General features: G+C 50.5%; 1 protein-coding gene across 1 annotated transcript; it reads right to left on the bottom strand.

Annotated features, from left to right (window-relative positions):
- Window positions 1–14,198: 14,198 nt before the first annotated feature.
- On the bottom strand, window positions 14,199–18,852 carry CLDN19 (claudin 19). The gene is made up of 5 exons (XM_007110050.4): window positions 18,608–18,852; window positions 17,192–17,356; window positions 16,999–17,083; window positions 15,064–15,216; window positions 14,199–14,333 (listed from the first exon to the last, which is right to left on the bottom strand). The coding sequence occupies exons 1-5, from the start codon at window positions 18,828–18,830 to the stop codon at window positions 14,285–14,287; spliced, it is 675 nt and encodes a 224-aa protein (XP_007110112.1). The 5' UTR covers window positions 18,831–18,852; the 3' UTR covers window positions 14,199–14,284.
- Between the last annotated feature and the right edge of the window lie 4,550 nt (window positions 18,853–23,402).

The raw sequence follows: 23,402 nt of genomic DNA, 5'->3' as shown, positions 1-23,402 counted from the left end.
AGAAAAGGAAGAAGAGAGGTTGGAGGTTAGAGGAGAGAAAAAGGTGTAGTTGTCTTGGAGAATGGGGGAAAAGTATACCAGGGAAATAGAATTGCCAGCAGGTGGAGGGTTGAGTTTAACCAGAGCTTGGCCAGCTGAATCTAACAGGAGGAAAAGAGCAAAGGTAGTGAAAGTGAATGCAAGGTTATTGTTGATGCTATTGTCCCCCAGCATCCACTTCCCCCATCCCCAGATCCGGGGGTGAATCCTGGGTAGCCAAAGTCAGTAAGAGTACAAAGCCACCTTTGGTGATTGGAATTATCCAGGAGTTGGCAAGTATTCCAAATTGGCCCAATGGAGTAAGAGTACTAATTTAAGGGAGCTGGAAGAATATGAGATGGTGCCCTTAGCCTGGCATACTCAACCTGGAGACATGTGGCAGTTACTGGTAGTGGCAGTTCAGGTTAGGATCATGTGAGTAGAAGACAGGAGGAGGAAGACAGTACTGGACGTGAAGAGGTCGAAGATAGACCATGGTGTTCAGTGAGTGTTGCAGTTCCCACAAGTGTTCGTAGAAGTGGGTGTGGAGAAGGCCCAGGAATGTGAAGGAATGCTGCTGGATAGTGGGCTTAGCTTGAAAGCATGGACTTCAAGAAAATTTGTGTGTAGAAGTGGCAGTGGTGTAAATAGACTTAGCCCACTACCAGACACCACAGTACTTGGTGTTGAAGAAGAAGAAAATCATCACCGAAAGGGCTCCGAGGGAAGTAGCGTCCTAGGCACGAGTCTGGTTAGAGGTAGAGTAAGAGAACATCCAGAGAAAAGGCCAGTGACTGAACCCAGAGGTCACAATGGAGGGTTTGGGGAGGGAGCAATGTTGGGTCAGATAAGGAGCAGGGGAGAGCTAGTGGGAATTGTAGTGGCATTGAATGGGAATCTGGTAGAGATGAACAGGCAAGTGTAGCCCATGACAGGCTTAGGCCTGAGGTTCTGCTAATGGAAGGATTAGTCTGACACTAAGGCTGGTAAGCTGGCTTGTGGCTGGGGAAGGAGCATTTTTGTTAGGAATTCTGCCTCTCCCTGCTCTGAATGGTGCCTCAGATATTGGAAGGCCTGCTTACGTCCCATCAGTCTGGCTGCCTGGTTTTAAAGGCTATAAATGATACAAAGAAGTGAGTCAACTTAACTTGCACAGTATTTACACCTATCCAAGTGATGTTTTGGTACTTCTTACTGGTTCGGGGCAGCCCGCTATACAGCCCTTCTGTCTGGGCTGAGAAGCTGGTGATAGGGGATATGGATGATTTTTATTTATACCTTTTTGGCAAGGTGCAACTTGCAGGGATCTCATTTCCCTGGCCAGGGATCAAACCCGGGCCCTCAGCAGTGGAAGTATGGAGTCCTAACCACTGGACCACCAGGGAGTTCCTGTGGATGATTTTTAAATAGAATGATTTTCATTTTAGATTACTCTGAGACAAAATAGTGGCCAGTTTGGACATTGCTATAGAAGTCCAAATAAGATGAGACCACAGATAAGGCAGTAGGAAAGAACATCAAATTTGAGATGTTCTCAGAAATGGGGTTGACAGATTGAGGTGACTAGTTGAATGTGGAATGAGGAAGAGGGAAGAATGGGGCATGATTGCAGAGTGGTGATACAGATAGTGCCACTTGCTGGAATAGAGAATGCACAAAGGGGAGGGGTCTGTTTGGTTTCAGATATACGGAGTTTGAGGTGTCTGGGGCATCCATAGGGAGTATGTGGGAAGCAGATTTGGAGCTAAGGAGTGAGGTGTAGGCTGAAGCTGAATGTTTGATGCTCATCAGGTGGCTATTGAAAGCTGTGGTCATGGAGGAAATCACATCAGAGCATCTGGAGGCCCAAAGATGTGGGAAATCCAGGAAGTGGGGGACGTCACAGAATCCTAGAGAACTAAGTGATTCAGCTGGCATCAAAACCAAAAGGTCCAAGAAGGTGGAGGCTGAAAAGTGTCCACTGGGCTTAGTGACAGGGAGACTAAGGGTGAGAGCAGCCCTGTGGAAATGGGGTGGCCCCAGACCCAGCAGGTTGAGGGGTGACTAGGGCTGCTACTCCCACAGCCCTCCCCATCTCAGCAACAGCCAGTGCATCCTTACAGGTCCCAGCCAAAACCCTCAGAGTCTATCCCGACTTCTCACTTTTTAAAACACTCCACATCCAATGGGTCTGCAAACCCTGTTGATTCTGCCTTTAATATATCCAGAATTGGACCACTTCTCACCACCTCCGTCCCCATGGGTCCAGACCTCTGTCATCTCTCACTTGGATTATTGTAGTACCTGCTAGGTGAGCTCCCTGCTACCTTCCTTTTCCTGTCCCACCCCTCTCCAGTCAATTCTCAACATAGCAGCCAGGGTGTCTGTCCTCTTAAAAGCCGTGTCAGACTTTGGGTCACTTCTCTGCTCAAAACCTTAGAGGTTTCCATTCTTTCTTACAAACAAAACCCAGCATCCTGCAGGAGGCTTCACAGTGTGTCCCCATTTGTCCCATTCCCACTTTCACTGCTCTCCCCCTGGTTTACTCCCTTCCAACCTCACAGGCCTCCTTTTCCTTGAATGTGCCAGCACATTCCCACCTCAAGGCCTTTACACTTCTGCCTCTTGACAGGAAGACTGTTTCCCCAGAGAACTCTAGTATTATAAATGGCTTTCTCCCTCTGTTATTTTGGGGAAGGAATAGGAAAGCCTTCCCTGACCACTCTGTTTAAAATAGCAGCCCCCTCCATGCCCAGATCTCTTGACCACCTTCTCCTGCTTGATTGTTCTCCATTGTGTATATAATCATCTGCTAATCAAAATTGCATATTTTCTGTCTTTGCTAGACAGTAGTGTTCAGGGCAGAGATTTTTTTTGTTTGTTCTGCTATATCCCAGGATCTGTAACAAAAGAGTACAGAGTGAAAACTCTGTGTGTTGAAGTTGGGAAATGGGATGAAGGAAACAAGGGCTGCTGCTGGAGGGGCAGATAAACTAGTTATGTTAGACTATATAATTTATGTGTTAGCTAAATAGGATGCTCTTGCGAGTGAAAGGGATTTGGTTGTCAATTACACTGGGATGAAAGGACTGCCCTAGAATGACCAGAATGGGAGTTCTGGTCACTCCAGAGATAAATCTGAGGGAAGGGTCTTTTAGGATGAGACATGTTTATGTGGGGTTGAGGGAAAAGGAGCCAACCAAGAAGAGCTTTATGATTATAGTGCAACCAAATGCCTCATTTACCCTGTGCATAAAATTCAATTTTCATAGATTTGAGACACCAGGATGGAAAGTGATTTGGAGTCAGAAAACCTGAGTTCCAGTCCTGCCAATGAAACTTCACCCCCAGAGCTTCAATTTGGAGCTACCACATTCAGTACTGAACATTGAAGTGTTTCTCAAAGTAAGGTCTATGGACCACCCACAGGAAAGTCAACAGATTCCTGGATCCCACCATCAAACTGCCTAATCCAAATGCAGGGGAGGATGGGCTTTTAAAATCTTAAAGAGATAAAAATAGTACCTACTCCCTAAATTTCTTGCGAAGATTAAGTGAGAAAATTACCTTAACGTTTTGTTAGTGCTCAGTAAATATTGACAATTACAGGAATATTTTAAGGATCAACTTAGATAAGAGCTCTGAAAATTGTAAACTGAAATTGTGGCCATGAGATTATGACTTGTCGATCTCTAACTACAGATAATATAATTGATCCAAGATGCTTTGCTCTGAAATCTACCACGTTTTTCTTGTGGCCATGCTTTCCAAGTGCTCCCAAGCCAAGGAGTAGGCTCAGCAGAGATTCTAAAGCAGTCCTGTTCCTGGAAGACATGGAGCTCCTCTGACAGCCAACTTTGGCTCAAGGACACCCATGATGGCATTGCCAAACTTCCCATAGGCTGCATGGTAGTCTATGATTCTGCTACCCAATATTCCTTCACTTTGGATTGATGGCTCCCCTAGCTCCCTCCCCTATTTTTTGAAAGGTGTTTCCCTAATAAAATCCTAGGATCATATTAATCCTTTTTGGGAGTCTACTGTTTCAAGAACCCAGACTAACATCATGAGCATCACAGAAAAGTAAGGAGGTAAGGATTCTGGGAAGATGGCTGCATGTGAAGCACCAGGAATCCATCCCCCTAACTTCGACAACCAGTACACAGGTAATATTGGTCTGATGTAACTGTTTTGGTACTGTGGAGTCTGTTGAAGGCTTGCAACATCCAGGGAAGACTTATAGTAAATTGAGATTAATTGGGGGAATTTCAGCTCTTAGTTCAGCTGAGGCTACCCATCCCCCACCCAGCTCAACCCCATGGCAGGCAGTCGTGCACACGTTCCTGGAGCACCTTGCACATATCTTGCAGCAGCCAGGGTGAGCAATAAGGACCCCGTCCCCCAAATACTGGGGCTCTGTGTTCGGACTAATCAATCAGCTCCTTCTGATGGAGATGCAAACACAGATAGCAGCCGTTGTTGTTGCACTTATCCCTGCTGTTGCAAGCCCCTCCCCCCCCAGCTGAAGTGACTTCAGGGGATATAAACGGCTGGTGCCTACCGCCTCTTCATTTTAGTCTTTTTCCCCTGTTGAGAGCCAGACATTAAAGACTAGGACAATCAAAAGCAATCACATATATGGGGGAAATTAGAAAGTCACGGCACACGCACAGGCTGAGAAGAGACCTGAAAATACCTTAAATTTACACCTCAAGCTGATGGCCCAGGGACAGCCTAGAGCAAAAGAGACAAAACAATACAGCAAACTCTGGAGAAGAGAGACAACCTGATTTCCAGGGTTACCACATTATTAGATTCAGTGTCAAGTTTTTAACAACAATAACAAATCATAAGGCATACAAAGAAAAGAAAATATGGTCCAAAGGAAAGAAAATAAGCCAACAGAAACTATCCCTGAGAATGACCTGGTGGCAGATCTACTAGACAAGGATTTTAGAACAAATGTTTGAAGATGCTCATAGAACTAAAGAAAGATGTGGAGAAAGTCAAGTAAACAATGTATAAACAAAACAAATACCAGTAACAAGATAGAAAACCTAAAAAGAAACCAAAAAGTTCTACAGCTGAAAATTACAATAACTGAAAGTATTCACTAAAGGGACTCAAAGGCAGATTTGAGCAGGCAGCAGAAAGAATCAGTGAACTTGAAGATAGGAGAATGGAAATTATTGAGTCTGAGGAACAGAAAAAAAATTTTGAAGAAAGGTGGACAGAGCCTAAGGGACTTTGTGGGGCACCATCAAGCAGACTGACACATACATTGTGGGAGTTCCAGAAGGAGGAGAAAAGGACAAAGAGAATGTTTGAAAAAATAATGGCTGAAAATGTCCAAAATTTGATGGAATACGTGAATATAACCATACAAGAAGCTTAAAAAACTCCAAGATGAACTAAAAAAGACCCACACCAAGACATACTAAAAACAAACTGTCAAAAGAAAAAGACAAAGAATCTTGAAATCAACAAGAAAAAAGCAATTCATTATATACAAGGGATTCTCAATAAGATTATCAGAAGATTTCTCAGAAACTTTGGAGGCAGAAGGCAGTAGCTGATATATTAAAAGTGCTAAAAGAAAAAACTGTCATCCAAGAATCCTATATCCAACATATCACAAAAGGACAGATTCCGTATGATTCCATTTATATGAAGTACTTAGATTAGACAAAATCGCAGACGGAAAACAGAATAGTGGTAATGAAGAGTTATTGCATAATAGGTATAGAATTTCAGTTTTGCAAGATGGAAAGAATTCTGGAGATGGGTGGTAACAGTGTTTGCACAACAATATGAATATACTTAATAGCACTGAACTGTACACTTTAAAATGGTTTAGACAGTAAATTTTGTTATGTGTATTGTAGCACAATAAAAAATTGAAACATGATGGTAAAGATGCTGAGGAAAGATAGAAGAGTAGGCTTGAAACAGAAAACTATTCAATAGTTTTAGGGTCTTACAGTGATTGTCAGATTCTGTACAAAGGGAAGTTAGGTGGCCTAAGGAAGAAAAACTTTAGTGGAAACAACCAATATTCAAAGGCTTTTTCATTTGTACATCTTTCTTTCCCATTTTTGTAAAAATATCACAAAGCAAGATTCATGTGCTCATTATACAATTTTTGGAGTATATATTAAATTAAAACTTAAAAAATTTTTTAAAAGGCGGTGATATAATAATTTTAAACCAACTGTGGTATTTTAACATCTAATACTTTTTGTTAATTAATTTCTATTGTCATGAACAATCACTTTCTCAGAACAGGAAATAATAAAAATGTTCTACTTGAGTAATAATTTTTAAATGTATTCTAAAATTACGTGAGGGCACTCTGACAAGATGACTCTTCCGCTTCTGGTAACGTTGGACCAACTCTTCTGCTGAAGACTGCTAAGAACACTAGGCAAATAACGTAAGCTGCCACAATTCCGAGAACTGGCCTCAGGGAAATGGGAACAAACCGACCCTGGAACTGAAGACTAACTGTACTTAAGATGACGCTGATCAGACCATTGGTCTTAATGACCAATTTCAAGATGACTGTCAGAGCTGACTGTGCTGTTTCTGCATGTAGCCCCCTCCCTCAGCCTATAAGAGCTCTTACCCACTGATTGTCAGCTGATCTGGAAGTTTAAATGTTTGCTGGTCTGGAAGAGGCAGCTGTACTGTGCTAGAGGGAAAAATTTGGAGTCCGGGCCCACCAATTGTGCGAACCCTTGTACACTACCCCATGATTTGAGTGGAGGACTTTGAATGGTTGTACAGTGGTAGTAAATTAAACCAACCCTCACATAGATTGCAACCTGACTTGGAGTCAGGTGGGGGCCCAGAAATCTCAAGCCTTAAACTTGGATAAAGGTGATCCTGAATTGCTGGTTCCACTCCCCCCACCCCAGGCACCAAGCTAAAGCAAATAAAATATTATTTGTGGAAAATTATATAATCCTAGGCTTTGAATTATTTCTACAGATATTTTCCAGGTGCCAAATCAAGCATATATTCAAAGATAGCTAAGTCTACAAGGAGACAAGTCATCATGAACAAGGACCAGCAGAAACAGCAGACAATGGAAAAAGACCCACAGGAAGCCCAAATACCAAAAATAGCAGACACAGAATGTAAAGCGACTATGTTTACTATGTTCATTAGATAAAAGGAGAAGCTTGAACATTTTAGAAGGTGTTATGGGCTGAATTGTGACCCTCTCCAACCCAAATTCATGTATTTAAATCCTAACCCCAGTACTGCCAAATGTGACTTACGGGGTCATAGAGTCTTTAAAGAGTTAAATGAGATCACTGAGGTGAGGCTTAATCCAATATACCTGATGTCCTTATAAGAAGAGGAGATTAAGACATGGACACACACAAGGAAGGACCATGAAGGCACCAGAAGAAGAAAGGCTTCTACAATCTAAAGAGAAAAGCTTCAGAGTGAAACCAACTCTGTCACCAAGATCTTGAACTTTCAGCCTCCAGGAAGGTGGGGAAATAAATTTCTGTTGTTTAAGCCACCCAGTGTATGGTAATCTGTTGTAGCAGCCCTGGCAAACTAATAAAGAAGGGAACCAGAGACTGTTTAAATTGACACAGCAGATTTTAAAAGAGTAACCCGGTGGAAATCTGAGAACATAAAAATACAATACACCAAAGAAATCAATGGACAGGTTCAGAAACTGATTAAACACAGTTGAAGATAAAATTAGGGAATTCCCTGGTGGCCCAGTAGTTAGGACTCAGCGCTTTCACTGCCAAGGGCCTGGGTTCCATCCCTGGTCGGGGGACTAAGGTCGTGCAAGCCGCGTAGCGTGGCCAAAAAATAAAACTTAAAAAAATAATAAATAAAATTAGTTAACTGAGTGATAGTTGAAGGAAATCATCTGTAATGAAGTACAGAAAATTAAAAATGTGGAAAATAGAGGCTAAAACCTAAGAGATAGAGTATATAGTAAGAAAATCAACCAGTCTGTAACTGGAGTCACAGAAGAAAGAAAAAATGAGAAAATTGAAGAGATAATGGCTGAGACTCAGAAATGACTGGGGTGGGGAGAGGGGGAAACACCAAAAGAAAGAGTCAAGAATCCCAAAGGGGTTAAATAAAAAGAAATCCACATCTAAACACATCAAAAATGGTACCACAATTTAAAAAAAAAAAAAAAAGCAAAAGAGACTATATTACAAGGAACCAGGGAAAAAACAATTACTTTCAGAGGAGAGACATTTAAGCTATTTCATTCCTCAACAGAAACAATGGATGCCAGAAAATAGTAAAATTATAGTTTCAGAGTAGTAAAATGATATCTTCAGCGACCTGAAAGAAAATAATTGTCAACTTAGGATTCTATACACAGTAGGATATGAAGGCGAAAAAAAAGACATTTTGAGACAAAAATGGGGAACATTCACAAGCAGCAGACCTGCACTAACAAGCCGAAGATAATGATCCCATTTGGAATATTAGGAGATAAAAAAGGAATGAAAAGCAAAGAAAGAAGTCCTAAACCAAGGCTGCCTACCTCTGAGATGGGGTAGAAGCAAAAGCTGCCTGACTCTAGAGAAAAGTAGGAAACTCATTACTAGGATCCTGAATAGATACAAAACAGAAGTCTGCTGCCTGATGGGAGGGCAGGAAACTCCCTCCCCCGCAAGCCCCACTGTCATTACAAGGCAGAGTTCAGATGCTCATGTGCGCAGGGCCTGTCTATGACTAAGGCTGAAGCAGAACTGAGAAAAACTCCCTGCCACCAACATGAGCCTTACGTCATAAAGCGAGCAATGGCAAGCTGCTGCTGGGGAAGGGGCAGGAGCATGGAGACAGATCCCCTCTTGTGCAGGCATGCAGGAAGTGTTGAATGCTGAAGCTCAGGAACACTAAGAAAAACTGGATTCCAGGTCTCAAACTAAGCACCACTATCATCAGAAATGAGGAATTGATTAGATGTGCTTATCAAATGATGACACAGCAGAGGAAAAAGTCATGAACTTGATAAGTTGGTAGAAATTATACAAACAAAACACAGAGAAAAACATGGGAAAAAACAGAACAGACTATCAAAGAGCTGTGACACAATATCAAGCATGTGACTGAAGTAGCAGATGAAGACAGGAAAAATGTAGCAAAAGAAATGTTTGGGAAAATAATGGCTGCAAATTTTCCAAAGTCAATGAAACCACAAACAAACCACAGATCCAGGAAGCTCAGAAAACCCCAAGCAAAATGAACACAGAGGAAAAAACACACCCAGGCACTTCATGGTCAAACGTCTGAAAACCAGAGATGGAGAAAATATGACAAGCAGCCAGAGAGAAACAAAGAGCAAAAATAAGAACTACAGCAGGGTTTTCATTTAAAAACTGCGTAAGCTAGAAAGCACTAGCATGACATCTATAAAGTACTGAAAAGGATGGGGGAAGTCAACCCAGAATTATATACCCAGCAAAATCATCTCTCAAAAATGAAGGTGAAGTAAAGATTTTGTTTGTTTTCATCATAGGTGAGTTCAAAGCTTTCATTTCCATCTCCATCTTTGGAGGCATTTTCAAGTGCCCTCTTAGAAGAGTGGCTTTCCAGTATTCTAGCTTTCCCTTAGACTTTTTTAAAAAAACTTTCAATCTTGAAATAATTTCAAACTTTAGAGAAAAATTGCAAGAATAGGTCAAAGCATTCCTGCATGCCCTTCACTTAGATTGCCCAATTAATATTATACTGCAACTATTTGCCTTGTGACTCTTTCTTCATGTGTATTTATGCATATTTTTTTTCCTGATGCCTCATTATTCTTCTAGTACTTGTGTGTGATTTCCTAAAATACAAGGACAATGTTCTACAAAACTATCTGTTCACAGTGAACTAAGTTTGATAAAGTACTATCATCTCAACCACAGACACCATTCAAATTTCACTGGTTGTCCCAAGAATGTCCTTTATAGGTCCAGAATCCAATCCAAGATCATTCATCGCATGTAGCTGTAATATCTCTTCAGTCTCCTCGGTCTTTGCTGTCTTTCATAACTTTGACAGTTTTCAAGGGCACTGGCAGTTATTTTGTAGAATAACCTCAATTTGTATTTGTCCATCTTAAGTAGACTCAGTTTATGCACGTTTAGCAGGAATATCATATAAATGATGCTGTGTTCTTCTCAGTGCATTATATCAAGGGACACACAGTTTTGTCTTGTCCGATTACGGGTGGTGTTAACTCTTATCACTTAAGATATGCCTGCTATGTTCATCACTGCAAAGTTAAATATTTTGTACTTCTTAGTTAATAAATTACTCATATTACTTGGCATTTTACTGTAGAGCTTTTTCTTCTTACCCACTTATTTATTTATTTATATCAGTATGGACTAGTGGATTCTTATTTTTTTATTCACGGAGTTAAAATCCATTACTGTTATTATTTACTTTGATACTCAAATTGTTTCAGATAAAGCCAGAGGGAACCCCTTTAGTCTGGCTTCTGTATCCTTTAGACATGTCACCATCATTCCCTGAGCACGTTCTTACTTTCTGGAACGAGATGATCCAGGTTTATTTTGTACTTTCCTTACCCCAGCCCTCGAATCAGCCATTTCTCCCTGGAGTTCTGCTACCTTTTAGTAGAGAATGGTATTCAGAAATCAAGATATGGGTTTGCCCCTGGGGCTCATTGTTCTTGGCCTGTCTAGGGAATAGAGCTCACAGATATATGTACAGTCGACCCTCAGCACCCATGGTGTATTGGTTCCAGGACACACAGCCCCCTCCCCCGCCAACCACAGCCATACCGAAAATCCCCGGATGCTCAAGTCCCTTATATAAAATAATGTAGTGCAGTCGGCTCTCCATCTTTCCAGGTCCACATCCATGGTTACAGAAGGCTCTGTGTATGTATATCGCACACATGTACATGTACAGACACACACAACTATATCTATTTCTACATTTATCTACGAATATAAAAAGCTGTGTGTTCATCCAGATACATCCAATTCCAATCCAACTCCACAAGATTTATTCTAGTCTTCCTCGTTTCCATCTTTGTAAATCCGTTCTCTGACAATGAGAAGCCTGGCTCCCATTATTTTCAGTGTATTTACTTATTTGTTCAATCCCCTTATACGTAACCAATCTCTGACCCTGCCAGCCAAGGACTCTTCAGCTTTGCGGTGACCACATGGGCCACTGCACAGAGAGGGAGAGGCAGTGCTTCATTCAGGTTTTGACTCTGTGATTCCATAGCATCGTGTCAGCCCTTTGATGCTTTGAAGAATTGTTTACCCTTTCCTCAACATTTTTTTTTTCTTTTTAAAAAAATTTTATTGAAGTATAGTTGATTTACAATGTTGTGTTAATTTCTGCTGTACAGCAAAGTGAATCAGTTTCCTCCACATTTTTAGTTGTTTTCAACAAGACTGTTGTCCAGAATAAAATTGCCTGCAATAGTCTCATAAATTGAAATAAATATTGTTTTTATGTGCCCTATGAGGAGAAAAGGTCAGGAAGCACTGCTTTGGGTGTTGTCCATTCTCCACGTCCAGTGTTGCCTGGATCAGGTTTCGCTGTGGTTCCGCATAAGCTTGGCCAACTCTAGGCAAAATCTTAAATTGAACCACTTTCATTATATCCAGTATTCAGTGGTAGCTCAGTTGCAATTCTCAGTTGAAATCTAGAAAAGGAGAAGCAACACACAGCTCTCCCTAGCCCAAACTTCAGTATGTGTAGGAGTCACCTGGAGGTCTCCTTAAAATGCTGAATCTGTTTCACCTAGTCTGGGGTGGGGCCTGAGATTATGTATTTCTAACAAGTTTCCAGGGGATGCGAATCCTGTGGTTGGAGAACTGTGCTCTGAGTAGCAAGAGTCTCTATTCATCACCTTTATTCCAGTGGTCAGCAGGGAGGATACTAAATTATACAACCAGTAAAACTTAGACGTATTTTTAACCTTTAGATTTTTTCATTTGCACACACACACGCACAGAAGAGCAAAGTGAACACCTAAGTACCACTGGCATTTACAAATCTTATTTTATAATTTCTCCTGCCCCTGACCTTTCTACTCCTAGAGTATTTTAAAGCAAATCCAGCCATTATATTGTTTCAGTGTGCACCTCTGACAGACAAGGCTTAAAAAAATAATAACCACAGTGTCGTTATCACATAAAATGAACAATACATATAACCCCAAATTAACCATAATTCCTTGACATCATCTAATACTCAGTTCCTAGCCATATTCTCAGGTTCAGGCAGTAGATGAGTGCACTGGTCAGCTACTCCAGCTCCCAGTTCACTCCCCTTAGCTGAACACCTGTTGCCACGGTACTTGGGCTTTCCCTCGGGGCTGAGGGCACAGGTATATCCCTCCCCAAACCGTCTTTTATGGCTTGCCAATTTCATTCTTGGAGGAACGCTGCTAATAAACAACAGCACAAGCTTTAGGATCATGCCCTTTGACCCACCTTCCTGGGTCTCCTCGCAGTCCTCTAGCCTTGAGGCTGGGACAGGAAACAGGAGAGCTGGACAGTTGGCCCTGTCACAGGTTGGCAGCCAAGGTGACCGTGATGGAGACATTTGAAAGAGGAGAGACCGGGGGCAGTGGGGAGGGCATCAGGCCTCCCAAACTCTTCTAGCTGCAAACTCTAAACTTTTCCCAGGCTTCGTCCCATTGCCAGGACCCCACTCCATTGTTAATCAGTGTACTGATTGGGTTGTGGGTGGTCAGCTGACTCTCCAGCTCTCCAATCTCTGGCTATAGCGACAAAAGTCTTCTCTTCACGAAGGATCACACGGAAGCTTGTTTCCACCCTGACTTCATGCTGCCCGCTGGCCCAGAGCTTGTCTCTCTCACAGCCTATCCCTGAAGCAGCCAGCACACTCTATCCCGACATTTTCCTACCAAGTCCCAAGCCTCTGGTGGTCCCTGAACCGCAAGAGATGACACGTGGTTTCCCAGCCAACTGCTTCCTGACCAGATAGTGAGGGCGTCCGAATCCCCCGCCTGGGACAGAGAGGCCAGCCTCTGGGCTCCACACCCCACCTGCTCAGCGACACCTGGAACAGGAGCCCTCAAAGCGATGCTCACTTTCTAGGTTCCAAATTTGGCATTAGTCAGGGCTCTTCTGGCTGTGTGTGACAGAAATCAAACGCACAACTGTTTCAGCCAAAAGGGGTTTATTCCTTGAGAGGGTGTGTGGATCTCATGAAACGGCCTGGTCCCAGGAAACGCAGAGGGAAAAGGGCTTCCTCTTGTCTGTCCCGCCTCTTCTTGTACATGAGACCCCCTCAGAGGGGCAAGAAATGTGGCCCCCTCCAGCCCCAAACTTCAGGCCTCGCAGAAGTGCCCTCAGTGCTGCTGACCTCAGATGCCCAGGTCCACCTCAGTCCCATTAGGTTGGGACGCCTGGGGTGGGGGGTGAGCTAGGCATCAGCTCCCCAGGTGACTCGAATGTGCCCACCCAGAGCCAAGAACCGCTGCTTTATAGCGTCAGGCACCCAGAGAGACTCTTCTGTAGTTCTCACTCATAGTTCCGGGCGGCAGGGCTCAGGGGCCCACCCCCTCCAGCCCCTGAGGCGCCCCTGTGTACGTGTAGTCGCTGCCACGCTGGGGCGCCTGTGGATGATCCCACAGCAGCTCTGCCATCTCCCTCCCACCCCTACCTTCTCCTGGAGAGTGCATGTGCGATAGTCATCTGGTCTGACTTCACCTCTCAGAGGCACGTCAGCGGAGAAGGCTGAGCTGTGTCCTTAGGATCTGGTGACTTGGTGGGAGATGTCCCAGGACAGGTGGTAGAGGAAGCCAGGACAGAGCTGGCTGAGGAGGGCAGGGGAAGGCAAGGGACAGTTCTTTCCAAGAGCTGTGGTCAGCTCTTTCCAGTCAGGAGAGACAGAGGGCAGAGGCCAGAGAGAGACTCAGGGTCCCGGGAGGATGTCTGGGATGGAAGAGGCCTGAGCATGAGGGCAGGGGCTGATCTGGGTTAATTTTCCCTTGACTGGGGGTCTCCAATCAAGGAGGTCCTGGTGCCAACCCAAGGACAGGTAGGGAGGTTCCTGATCAGCTTGGATGTGCTGTGTAACCCACACTGGATCTGTCTCCCTCTCTTTGTGCCCAAGGACCCCAGGGACCAGCTCTGACCTCTCTGAGCCAGGCCCCACCTTCAGCATACCAGGGACAGATCAAATGACACCACACTCAGGGCTGGATGTTCACTTTTCTTTCCAAAAGATACCAAGCACCCGGTCTAGGTGTGGCAGGGGGACAGAGCCAGGCTGGGGAACCTGGACATTACACACCCAGGGGGCCCTTGGTGGAGGCAGACAATTTAACAACTGGTCTGAAAGTCAAAAGAGAGGAGAGCTGGTTAGCGGGGGGAGCAGCAGGCAGTGGGGGGTGGCAGGGGCTATGGGGTTCAGGCACGGACCCAGGGACTGGCCAGTGCGGCTCACAGCAGCCCCGCCAGGGCCCATTTCCGGGGCAGGGGTGACATGGCCTGGCTTAGCCATCTGTGTGGGTGTCCATGCAGCGCTAGGCGTAGTGCAAGACCTGAATTCAGAGGCAGCAGGGCCAGGCCTCCTGGTCTCTCTGAACCTGTTTCCTCGTGTGTAAATCGGGGACATTGGTTCCCCAGCACTGCCTCCTTCGTGGGGTTGCTGTGAGGAGCCCATGGGCCAGGGGAGGCGATGGGCTCTGGTCACCCCAGGGCACTGGGCACCCAGCTTGTCTTTACTGCTGTGTCCTCGAGGCCCAGCACAGAGAAGACACTCACATAGCCTGTCAGTGAGTAAATAAGTGGTCGTGAAAGGGACTGCAGCTGGCTGGGGTGTGGACAGGTCCGTGCACGTGCTTGCACCTGTGCTGGCCGTGCGCGTGTGCGCCTGAGGGCTGGGGCCTGCCTCCCACCTCTCTCTGAGTGTCTGGGTCTGAGTCTCAGAGCGCAGGGTGGGTGCCTGGGTTGGGGACAAGTTGCTCAGAGCCTAACCGAGCTGGGGGGACACCCTGCGCCCTCCTGGCCCTGCCCTGGGTGCTGCAGGGGCCGGCGGATGCTGCGCGGGGCTCAGACATACTCTCGAGCAGCCGCCGAGGGGCCGGGCCGGTAGGGCTGCGGGCTGCTGTTGGATCTCTCGGGCTCCTGGCACGTGCAGCAGAGGAAGGAGCCGCCCAGCATGGCCAGGCCGGCGGCGGCCCAGCCCAGAAACAGGGCTGGACCAAACTCGTACCTGCAAGGGGTGGAGGACGCCATCAGGTGTGCCTGCGCCCCCGCCCCGCCCCGTCCTCCCCCGGGGCCTCCCGGCCTCCTCTCTGGCAGAGCAGAGGGCGGGCTGGACGTGGGGAGCTGAGGCTGGGGCCTCACAAGCGTCCTCGGACTCGCCCGGTAAGTTGGGATGAGCGCTCATCCTTCCTCCCGCCCCTGCCCCAGCACATCAACACCACCCGGGGCGACCCAGCTCAGGCTGGGCTGCTCCGCGCAGGCTCGAGCCCCTTTCCTCCTCGGCCAGATGAGGGGGCGTGGAGGGGCCCGCCAGGCCCGTCGGGGAGAAGAGGAGCGGGGCAGTCCTGCCACCTCTCTCGGTCACGGCCTGGCCCACGGAACTCGCCGCCGGGCTTCCGCCGCCCTCTGGAGAAGGGCAGACTCGGGTGCCGGCTCCACCTGGCACTCCGGCCTCTCCACCCACAAGCCCAGCGGGCCAGCCCGGCGCCCCCTCTGCAGCGCCCGGGTCTCCCCACCTCTGTGCCTTTGCACGAGGCGCCCCCTGCCGGAGCGTCTCGCCTCCTGTGCTCCGCCTCCAGGGCCCAGTTCAGATGCCACCTTCTCCGAAGGCTTCCCCTGACCCCCCTCCGCTCGCCGCCTGGCGCTGACTCTCACTGGGTGGCTGATCAGTTCCTCGTTTGTCTGGCTCCCTGGGGAGCAACTTGAGGGCAGACAGCACCGGATTCAACCATGTCCCCAGGGCCCAGCACAGGGCCTGCAACTCAGGCAGCCTTGCGGGGTGTTGAAGGGACAGGAGCAAGCACCAGCGTGGCATCTCTGAGCAGAGCTACCTCTTGCCTGGCAGGTTTTCATGGCTAGAGCTGCCAGCCCCAGGGAATGAACTTCACTCCTGAAGTCTTCATTTCCTCCCCCTCTCCACTCTGCTGCCTCCTCCAGGGAGCCCTCCTGACTGCAACAACCCAGGCATCTCTTTTCTCATTCTCCCTCCACCCCAGGGCCCAAGGCCTGTTGGGATGTTTGGGGTTGAGACTATCCCATTCTCTGCTCCCCGCAGAGCTGAGAGGTAAGGGAGGGGCCAGGCCCTTCACAGAGCCCCCTATTCGGCCCCAGTACCCTGGCCTTACAAGTCCTGACCACTCTAGCTCCTAAATATCTCTGGGCCTACTCTCCACTGCTAGCCCCCGGCCCCAAGCCCTCTGCTCCAGACCTTTTCATCAGCACCTTACTGGCCTTGCTCCCTCCCCACCATTCGGCACACCACAGCCAGAGGGACTGTCCTGCCTTCCACACCAGGACACGGACAAAAACCTTCCTATGGCTGCAAGGCCCTCTGCCATCTGCCCTTAGGACTTTTCCAGCCTTGTCTCTCCGGCCCAAAGTCACTGTGCCTGCTACAGAAATAACAGCCCAGGCACTGTGCTAAGTCCTTTACCTGCACCATCTCACAGAACCCTCGCAACCACACTGAGCTACGTCCTCCGTCCTAGCTGCCTTTTACAGGGGAGCAAAGCCGGCACAGAAAGGTTAAGGAACTTGCCAGTCACACAGCCAGCCCGTGCAGAGCTGGGATTTAAATCCAGAGCCAGGGCATTTAGCTCCTGGGGTGGCGTTCAGGGCCCAGCCACAGCTGCTCCCCACTCCAGAGAGCTTCTCAGTGACAGCACCTGGGGCTCATCCGTCCCCTGTTTCCCCCTCCAAGTGCCCTGCTGGACAAAGGCCAGTGGTCCCAGAGGAGGTGGAGTGGGAGGCCCAGCCTGTTCCCTGGCCCAAGCTATGCCCTGGTGCTCACCTGGCGTTGACGGGTGTGCTGGGGTTGAAGAACTCCTGGGTCACCAGTGTGGCATACCACGAGACGGCTGTCAAAGTGCAGAGGCCTAAGGACAGGGTCGGGGGGTCTCAGCTCTGCTCTGGCCTCCAGAGGGCCCCCCAGGATGGGGCTACCTGCCATGGTCAAGAGGATGGAGGAGAAGCCAGGCACTCACCCGCCAGGAGGAAGAGGGCACCCCCAGCGATGGCCACTCGGCCCTTGGCGATGGGGTTGCTATCTCCGACCCGGGTGCACTTCATACCGATGACACTGAGGACCATGGCCACGAAGCCCAGGAGCACGGCCACCACCATCAGGGCTCGCGCTGACTGGATGTGACCTGGATGGGACGGGAGGGACTGAGCGGGGGTGGGGGGGGGCGGGAGAAGTGGGCAGGTGGGAGGAGCCCAAGATGGGAGGGGCTGGAACTAGAGCAGGACGCTCCTCCTGGGCTACCACCTGCAGCAGGTGTGAGGGGATCCTGAGGGCTCAGGTGACTACAGGGCGTGAGGGCAGAGTGTGGAGGCTGAGCCTCACCATTTAACCCCACCGTTCGCTCTCCCTGGCAGGTTCTTCCAGGTAGTGTGTGGTGACAGGGTGGTATGAGTTCTCCCATCAGCTGCTTTCTGGCCAGGCGCCTCCCTTTGGGGCCCACCCCTCCCAGGCAGCGGGGGGCAGCTTCTCCTCAGGCCTTTCAGATTCAGCAGAAGGAGGAGCTAGGGTGTCTGAGGCCCAGCTCAGCCCAGGTTGGCCCTGGGACAGGGATGCCTCCCCCATTGTCCATTCCGACTCTAGTTACCTTCCCCTGTGCCCTTTGAGTCACCCATGGTAGCTGTATGCCTGCTGCCGGCGTCAGTCCCGGGCCTGGGGGGCAGCTCAGGGGATCTGGGTCCCTGAGGGAGGCCAGATGACCTGCCTGTTCTGGAGTGGTGGGGGCCATGTGACAGCAGCCCAGCTCAGGCCTGTGCGGCCCCGGGGAGGAGGGCAGGCGGGTCGGCCCCCAGCCAGGGGTAGAGCTGCAGTGGTGCCTGTTTACGGAGCCAGCTTGTCAGGCTCAACCCCTACACCCCAGGGGGAGGAGAGCCACCCGTGTGCCCAAGCGCCTGGGTGTGGACGTGCATGTACACGTGTGTGGCTGTCTGTCTGTGCGTGTGGGTAGGTGCACCCGAGTGCCGGCATACTTGTCTACATGGCAAACTGGCAAGTAGGTGTGTGCGCACAGTGTGTCTGCAGAGTATGGAGAGAAATGGAGGGAAGGGTCTTGACTTACAGCCTCTGAGTGCCGGGCACTCATCTCCTCTGACCCTCCCAGAGTCCTGTGAAAGTCCTAGTCCCCTTTCCAGATGAGGACAGAGAGGGTCAGTGACTCCTTCAAGGTTACAGTGGCAGAGCTGGCATGTGGACCCATGGCTGCTGGAACCTAGAGCCCCTGCCCCCAGCAGGGCGCCAGGCTGCCCTGGATCTTCATAAGTGCACGGGGGGCAGGGGCTGGAGAGAGTAGCCCAGTGCAGACAGCAGACCGTGGGAAAGCTTGCTCCGGACCTCCCAGCCCCATATCCCACCTCCCCATCCCAGCGGGCATGAGGCCTACCTTCCAGGGCAAGCAGCGAGTCATAGAGCTTGCACTGCACCTGACCGGTGCTCTGGGAGGCGCAGGACATCCAGAGCCCTTCGTAGAGGCCCACGGCGGTGATGATGGCATCTCCTGCGTAGGAGGACTGCTTCCACTGCGGGAGTGCTGTGCTGGCAATGATGCCCACCCAGCCACCCAGGGCCAGGAAGTAGCCCAGGAGCTGAAGGCCTGAGTTGGCCATGGCCCAGGGGAGGGGATGGGGGTTCCAGGGCTCAGGGCTGGGCCAGGGTCCCTGGGGGGGCCGAGGTCATGGCCAGGTGACAGGAGCAGCTGGGTTGGGGGTGGGGTGCAGCAAGTGGTCAGAGGCTGAGAAGGAGAGGTGACAGCCCTGCAGTGGCAGCAGCAAAGGCAGTGGCTGCAGGCTCTAGAATGCTGGGGGAGGCCCGAGCTGGAAAGGCCAGGGGCCCGCCCACAGCCGCCACCTAAGCCAGGGCAAGGTCCCCAGCAAAGCTCCTGCCCAGCCCCCGGGGGGTGGGGCGTGGGGCGTGGCCAAGGTGGTGCCCCTCCCCAGGGATGGAGAAGGGAGGGGCTGGGAGGAGTGACCCCCGGCTGGCCCTCAGGGCCTTTCCCCTAGGGAAACCCCTTTAGGAGCCTGATAAGAGTGCCCTAAAATTCTCCTAATTCCTATCCCAAACACCAGCCCTGAGATGATGGACTTTGCCCTTGCACTGCTGATGTGACTCTTGGAGTTTTCTGTCCTCTGACCGCAGGACAGAAAGAAAATGGAATTCCAATTTGCAGGAGGTAAGACTAGGCTTAGACACTGGGGAGAACTTTTTGGAGCAGGTTCTGAGGTCAGCTATGGAGAGACTGGGTTGGGGAGGGGTGTTGGGGAGTGGGGGTCCTTGGTACCTGGGGCCCATGTGTATCAAAAACAACGGAGGCCAGACTCAGCGTGGGATCTGTTTGAGATCTGAGGCGGGCAGAAGAGGGACCCCATGAAGGCTGGGACAGGGCTGGCCACCAGCCAGCAAGGAGCCTGGCAGGGAGGTGGGAGACAGCACCAACCTTCTGGGATCAGCCTGAAGGAAGGCAAACTGTTCAGCCCCTTTAATCCCCTTGCTGGCTGGCTTAGCAGCTCCTGCTGGGGCCTGAGGCACAGGCCCCTGAGCCCCCAGCTCCAGAACAGCCTGGTGGGGAGCAGTGGCCTCTGCACATTCCCGGGGTTCAGGCTGCCCCCTCCTAGCGCCCAACCTCCCCTCCTCTCTCCCGTCCCAGCTCAGCCTCCTGGAGCAGGGGAATGTTTAACTCTCCTCGACCTCATTAGCAATCCCCTCACGTTCAGTTCGGCTCGCCAGGCGTGGGTACAGGGGAATGTCACAACCCCGCTCCCGCCAGCCCCCCGGCGCCCCCTCCAACCCCAGCAGCCCACGCGCCCTTTGCCGGACTGCACTGGGGGAAGGCAGGGTCCCGCTGCAGACCCTGGCCTCCTTGCACCCCCGACCCAGACCCCCTCCTCAGGGACAGCCCCGCCCGCTCCCTCCCTCTCATTCTTCACGTGGCTATGCAAACGAGAGGGTGCCCCGGCGCTGCAGACAATGGTGCCCTGTGCGCCCGCCCGCGCGTGGGCCCTGGTATGGCCCGCGGCCCCGCGGCGGCCAGCTGGGGGAGGGGCCTGCCCTCGAGGGGGCGGTGGGCTCTGCTGGGCGGGCCTGCGGTTCCCGACACTGCTCCCCTTCCCTCCCCACCCCCTCAGCCCGGCCCTCCGTGCTGGGAAGGCCCGAGCCACGTGGATCTGTTCACACGCAGACCTGCTTCCTGGGGCGGCCTGCGCGTCCCCCAAAGCTAGCGGGGCCTGGATCCGTGGTACAGAAGCCAGTCCCGAATTCCGATTCCTCTACCACGGACAGTGAGAGACTGTGCGATGGGAATGCGCAGAGGACACAGCCGGAGCCCAGGGTGGAGACTCCGGGGCCGCAGGGAGCTCCATTTCTACGCGTTTAAGCGTCTAATCCTCAGGGCAGCCCCCGCACGATGGGCGTCCCTTCACGGATAAGGAGCCGAGGCTGAGAGAGGTGACCTACCCCAAGCTAGGAAGCCAGGGGCTGGGGGGCTTTCCTATCAGATCTGTCCACCCCACATCCCGCCTTTCTCAGGAGCACTGGGAGGGGCGAGGCTGAGCTGGCTGTGGAGCCTCGTCCCACCTCTAAAGGGGACGTCGGCTTCGCGGAGTCACGAGGGAGCTGCCCAATGTCTGAGAGAGTGTGAGGTGCGTGCATGGGGCGGCCGCGCAGCACAGTGATTCCCGGAGGCCGGGTGTCCCTCTCCCAGCCTTCCGCAGGGCTCTCTCTGTAAGGAGGATACAGGGGTCATTCCGGTCCTGAGGAGCACCTGAGTCAGGTCTCTGAGCCTCGGGATCTTCAAGGCTACACAGAAACAGAGTGTCAGAGCCACACAGCCCTGGAGACGGGGACTGCAAGCCCCTCCGTTGACAAATGAGGAGCTGAGAGCCAAAGAGGGGAAGCTAGCCTCTTAGGGTCACACAGCTGCCCCCAGGGCCTGCTCACTCCTCCACCCTGGGCACCCCCAGAGCCCTCCCCCACACCGAGGACCCGGAGCCACTTTATGATCCAGAATGAGGCTCACATCTCCCTCGGAAGTGCTTCTTTAAAAAAAAAAAAAAAAAAAAAATTTATTGGAGTGTAGTTGATTTACAATGTTGTGTTAGTTTCAGGTGTACAGCAAAGTGAATCTGTTATACAGAAGCTCTTCTGTTTATCCCTTCTGTTATTTGAGGTCTTGAGTCTGTTCTACCAAAGCATCCCCTCCTGCCCTGATGGCCTTCCCTCACCAATGTTCCAAAGCCCTTTGGAATTCAGATCCCGCTCCTGGAGTAGAGTTCCCTAACCCTGTGTAGCTTCTCCATCAGGACTCCTACCACCCCAGTGCCCCCCTGCAGTCCAGCGACTCCCAGGCATGCGGGGAGAGCAGGAAGGCTCAGGACCCACCCCAGCCTCCATTAAGAGCTAACTAGAAACCGCCCTGGGGTGTCACGCTTCACTGTTTAAAAGGTGCTTTCACTTACGTTATGAGAAGCTTGGGGTTCTAGCTTTACCTCTGCCACTGAAAAGCTGTGTGATGCTAGGCAAGTCCCTTAGCTTCTCTGGCCCTGGTTCCCAAACTGAAAAATAGGGATAATAGCATTCATCTGTCTGGGTCATGAGGGAGTTCACAAGAATCGGAGATGGGCGAGAAGTGCTTTGGGAAAACATAATATGCCTGAAGAAATGTGGCTAATGAAAGCTCCGTTCCAAAAAGACTGCCTCCTGGGCGGTCTCCCCCTTGTGCCCTCACCCTGGGTGCGGGCGACTGCTGGTGGCCGACGACCCGCTGCCCCTTCCTGCCTGGCAGTGCCTGGCAGGGCAGGTGCTTTGTAGGTAGATCTGTGCTGACCACTGACTGATGGATGTGAGATTGAACGGTTTCTGTCTCCCTCTCAGTGAAACCCTGGAGCCCCTCCCTGGTCCTTTCTGCCAGTCAGGAGGGTCCGACTCCAGCACATTCTCTGCAGCCACCACCTGAAACGTTGGAAGCTCAGGAGGTGGTGCTGGTCAAACTCCCCCCAACTCTGAGTCTGACTTTCCCGTGCAATCTCAGGCTCGGAATGGAGAGGACTTGTCCAGGTGGCACAGCTAGAAAGCAGTGCAGCCAGCAGTGTGGCCACCCCAGTGCCCTGCCTGCCCCGGCAGGGTCAGGTGCTCTGATCTGGGATCTGTAATGCTCTTTGCATATTTCCTTTCACAGCACTTGGTGCGTTGTTCGTTTGCCTCCTTCCTGAGGACTGAAAGCATCTCCCAGCCCTACCACTGGCCCCATTTTTGTGTCCCACGGCTAACCCAGGGTGGGGGCACCTCTGCAGCACATGTGGCTGTCTGGTAGTGTCCTCTTCTCTTCCCCAAACGACCCTGAGCGCTGGCTCTCTTTGGCACCCCTGCTGAGAGCTCTGCCAGCTGCCTGGGGTGCCAGAGATGGACGTCTTCCATGTCCACATCTGCCCCGAGTTTGCTGAGTTGCCTCCTGTCCCCTCTAATGCTCCCATGGCTCCTCTCCCTTCACCTCAAGCAGACTTCCCCAGGGCTGACCTGCTCATGCCCGTGTTTTACAAACGGGCCAAGCAAGCACAGCATCTCAGCCCGGACCCCGCCATCACCTCCTGCTGCTGGGAGGACTCACCCACCATAATTATATTCACTTATCCCAGTTCTGTTGCCCTTGAAAACATTTGGCCTTTCATGAGCTAAACTGAGGTAGTCTGCTGTCTCTGTGTTTAGCATACTTCGAAATTGTGAAGGTCACCTGCCTTGATGTGGAAACTTCTGGAAGACCAGAATCAGGCCGATGGAGTTTTCTGTAATGTTGAGTATCTCCTGTGTGCTAAGCATCGTGCCAGGCTCTCTATGAGTATTCCCTCACTGATACTCTCCCAGCCATCCTGGGAGGAAAGGACTGTAATCTCATGTTACTGGTGAGGAAACACACTCAGAGGTCACACAACTGGAAGTGGTGGAAGTGACAGTCTTGCCCAGCTCAGCACGTGGGTGAAGCTCGTGCTCTTTCCATTAACGTGGTCCTCTCTTCATACGGCGAGTGGGTCATCCAAACAGGACACAGGATCACCAATGACTAAAGGAATAGTGACTGTCCCTATGGGATCATTCCCATGAGCATACTGTCTCCCAGCTTAAAAAAACCACCGTTCCTTCACTTCACATCTCCCTCCGGGTCATCCTGCCCCCCACAGAGAGCCAAACTC

The sequence above is a fragment of the Physeter macrocephalus genome, chromosome 3 (genome assembly GCF_002837175.3).
Source record: "Physeter macrocephalus isolate SW-GA chromosome 3, ASM283717v5, whole genome shotgun sequence".
NCBI classification, from domain to species: Eukaryota; Metazoa; Chordata; class Mammalia; order Artiodactyla; family Physeteridae; genus Physeter; species Physeter macrocephalus.
The sequence above is the reverse complement of the archived record's forward strand: the minus strand, read 5'-3'. Positions and strand labels throughout refer to the sequence as shown.

What these genes read in the sequence shown, in the direction of transcription:
- CLDN19 (XM_007110050.4), bottom strand. Translation starts at nt 18,830, where the DNA reads ATGGCCAACTCAGGCCTTCAGCTCCTGGGCTACTTCCTGGCCCTGGGT. An exon ending in CTCGCTGCTTGCCCTGGAAG is followed by an intron (nt 17,357 to 18,607) that starts GTAGGCCTCATG and finishes CGTCCCATCCAG; the next exon opens with GTCACATCCAGTCAGCGCGA. An exon ending in AGCACACCCGTCAACGCCAG is followed by an intron (nt 15,217 to 16,998) that starts GTGAGCACCAGG and finishes CACCCCTTGCAG; the next exon opens with GTACGAGTTTGGTCCAGCCC.